The following is a 3,111-nucleotide window of genomic DNA, read 5'->3' on the forward strand; positions in this document are numbered from 1 at the left end:
GGTACTTCATCTATTCCTTAGTGCTTCTTTGTTGTTAATTTTCATTAAGACGTTAAATATTGGTTTTTAAGTTGTTAATTGATGTGTCGCAAACACATTTCCCTAATCTTGTTGCCCTGCATTCAAGCTTTATTCTTTATTTTTTGGGTGAGTTCCTGATGGATTCTTTTGTTGTTATTTTAAGTGAAAGGTGTTTGATTAGATGGAGTGTTATTTGTTTCGCTAGCTAAATTTCTTAGAAGAAATAAAAAAATGGTATCTTATTGCTTGCGCGATAATGTTTAGTTTGTAATTTAACAGACAACTTCCGATGTAATAATACATGAATTATGTTAAGTGTCCACTAAAACTCAGCCACCCATCAGTCACCCAATGTTGAAATACAAAAATACATATGAAAAACGAATTAATCAGGGCATGTTTTTGTACACAAATATATGGTGGCTAACTTGTAGTGTATACATAGTATTTTTTATTTCGAAATTTAATGCCACAAGATCACTGACAGTGATAAGTTTGCTCCCAAAATAAATAGGCACGCCCTTGGCCCATCAAAGGTAAATAATCTTTGAGAAATTCTCCAATATCTATCTTTCATAATTTGAGGACCATGAATGAATATGTAGAATAGCTATCATTTGCTTCTGTATATTTGAAACTCTCTTGTGGAAATGGCAATCAATTTATGTTCAATCTTCGAGTGACATCATATAATATTGTTCTTAAAATATCAATATTTTTTTTATTATTTAACTAGCTCGTCCTCTCATTTAACTTTTTTCATGTTGCAGAATGAGTGAATTCTGTGAAGTTGAAATGAAAGTCCGTGATTATGAGTTGGATCAATATGGTGTGGTCAACAATGCAGTCTATTCAAGTTATTGCCAACACGGTGAGATTTCATAAATTGACAAATCTAAGTTTCCAGTAATCTGGATTATTTCTGTTGCTTCAATGTTTTCACTTTGCTTCTTTATATGTATATCTTGTAATATATGAATGTAGATTTCAATTTTGAAGTGCTTATAACTCCAAAAGAACACAATTCTTTTTGAAAGTATGAAAAAGCTTAAATCCAAATAGCCAAGCAAGTACAAGGCAATAGGAAAAAGAAAAATGAAAATAAAAAAGGTATTCGGCATGCATTAGCTTAGACTCATTGTGCAAATGATTCTTTGGTAATTCATAAGGTTGATTTTTCATTTTTGGAATAATCATTTGCCTCAGTCCATATACTTTTAGAAAATAAATTTGGTTGGAATTGTGAGTGATTAGGAGTGATTTCTACATAAGCATACCATCATCTCTAATCTGTGTATTCTAATTTAGATGCAATCTAATGCTATTCATGTCAGTAGTTTATTTTTCTTCCTTTTAAGAGATTCAACTTGTACGCGTAGTAGTTTTGTTATCTTGAATATGCTGAAAATGTTTTCAGATCGCTAGGATATTTTAGATTGTTCCGTTTCTGAAATCAGGGGTTGGAAGCTGTATAATTTCCACAGAAAATAGAAGTAATATTTTGTATTTGAAATGCATAAACTGATCCTTGTCTATGAATATCTTCATAAGGTCGTCATGAACTCTTGGAAAGCATTGGTATTAATTGTGATGCTGTAGCTCGTACCGGCGATGCATTGGCATTATCAGAGTTATCAATAAAATTCCTTGCACCGCTAAGAGTGAGGCTCTGAGATTTTGTTTGCCATTCTCTTTATTAGGATACATAGTGCGAAGTCATGATTGTTCTGTCACCAATATTATTATACTCATGCTTAGAACATGCAAACAGAGTGGGGATAAATTTGTAGTGAAGGTTAGGATTTCTGGATCTTCAGCAGCACGGTTATACTTCGATCACTTCATCATTAAGCTTCCAAACCAAGAGGTTTATCTTCATCACTTACAATTTATACTTTATCTAAATGGCGCATATTTTTTAATCATATTTGATTTATTTGATTGCAGCCTATTTTGGAGGCTAAGGCTACGGCTGTTTGGCTTGACAAAAACTATCGCCCGATTCGAATTCCAGCAGAGATGAAGTCGAAGTTTGTGAAATTTATTCGAAATGAGGCCTCTTAATTTGGTTGCTAGAATGCAATATTACAAAAGGTAATTATTATCTTATAACTTGCATTCAATCTTTACCGTGGGTGGCTGAGGAGGTATCACGGTGCTGAAATGGAGAGTCCAATAAATTTAAATCATGGAAAGAAATATAAAATGGATTATTCACTTGTGTATGGATCATTGATACTCTATATGTATTTATTTAGCAGCTCTTCTAAGTTCTAAATTAACCATAGCCGAAGCGGAAGTTTTTGCAAAGCCGTCCGCTTCAACAAATAACCTGCTATAAATTTATTTTTGAAGCTATCTGCAAAGTCTACTGAGACTCATTCTCATCCTTGCGGTTTCTTTCTTTTTTTCATGTTATCTCCTAGATGCATCGACAATTGCCTTCCCCGTTGATGTTATTGATTTCGAATTTCAGCGACTGCAAAGACGATTTCTCTTTGGTGATCTTACTATTGTTAGATATTGCGATCTCCCTTGGCTATGGAATTGATTCTGTGTATCTCAATGGTAACTAAATTTAGAGGGATTAATGTTTTGGTTTATATTTTACTAGATATTTAGCTTTGTGCCCGTTTAGGTGTCCTGTGTAAGAGTTGGGCCATGATATTACATTATTTGATCGATAACTATACAAGTATGTATAAGCGATCATGCAAAGTGTATACCAAAGATCAGCTACTACACTAGGTCTTTGTAGAATACATATTGAGATACAAAATACATATTGAAAATGAGTTAAACAATACATATATTTGCCAATGAGCTATAGCTCAAATGGCATAGTCTCTCCATATTCATCTAAGATGTTGCGGGTTCGAGTCTCTCTATCTTCGGTAAAAAAAAATAATACATGTATTTATATACAAATACACAATGACTGATTTGATAGTTGATTTTTTGTGTGCATATAGTATTTTTTTTATGAGTAAAAAATATTCAAGTTTTACATATACTAATTATCGAAGGAGAGCCTTAGAACAATGGTTGATCTGTTGGTTTAAGCTATGGAAACAACTACTGATGTAGTTA

The 3,111-nt window shown here is 32.7% G+C and overlaps 1 protein-coding gene across 1 annotated transcript in view; it reads left to right on the forward strand.

Annotated features, from left to right (window-relative positions):
- The window catches only part of LOC107643851 (acyl-acyl carrier protein thioesterase ATL3, chloroplastic), a gene marked incomplete in the record, with an annotated part of 4,648 nt that extends 1,768 nt beyond the window's left edge, over window positions 1-2,880 (forward strand). The window contains 5 exon segments of the mRNA XM_016347600.2: window positions 792-892; window positions 1,573-1,682; window positions 1,793-1,888; window positions 1,969-2,115; window positions 2,448-2,880. Coding sequence (XP_016203086.1) covers window positions 792-892; window positions 1,573-1,682; window positions 1,793-1,888; window positions 1,969-2,085 — 424 coding nt within the window.

The sequence above is a fragment of the Arachis ipaensis genome, chromosome B05 (genome assembly GCF_000816755.2).
Source record: "Arachis ipaensis cultivar K30076 chromosome B05, Araip1.1, whole genome shotgun sequence".
NCBI classification, from domain to species: Eukaryota; Viridiplantae; Streptophyta; class Magnoliopsida; order Fabales; family Fabaceae; genus Arachis; species Arachis ipaensis.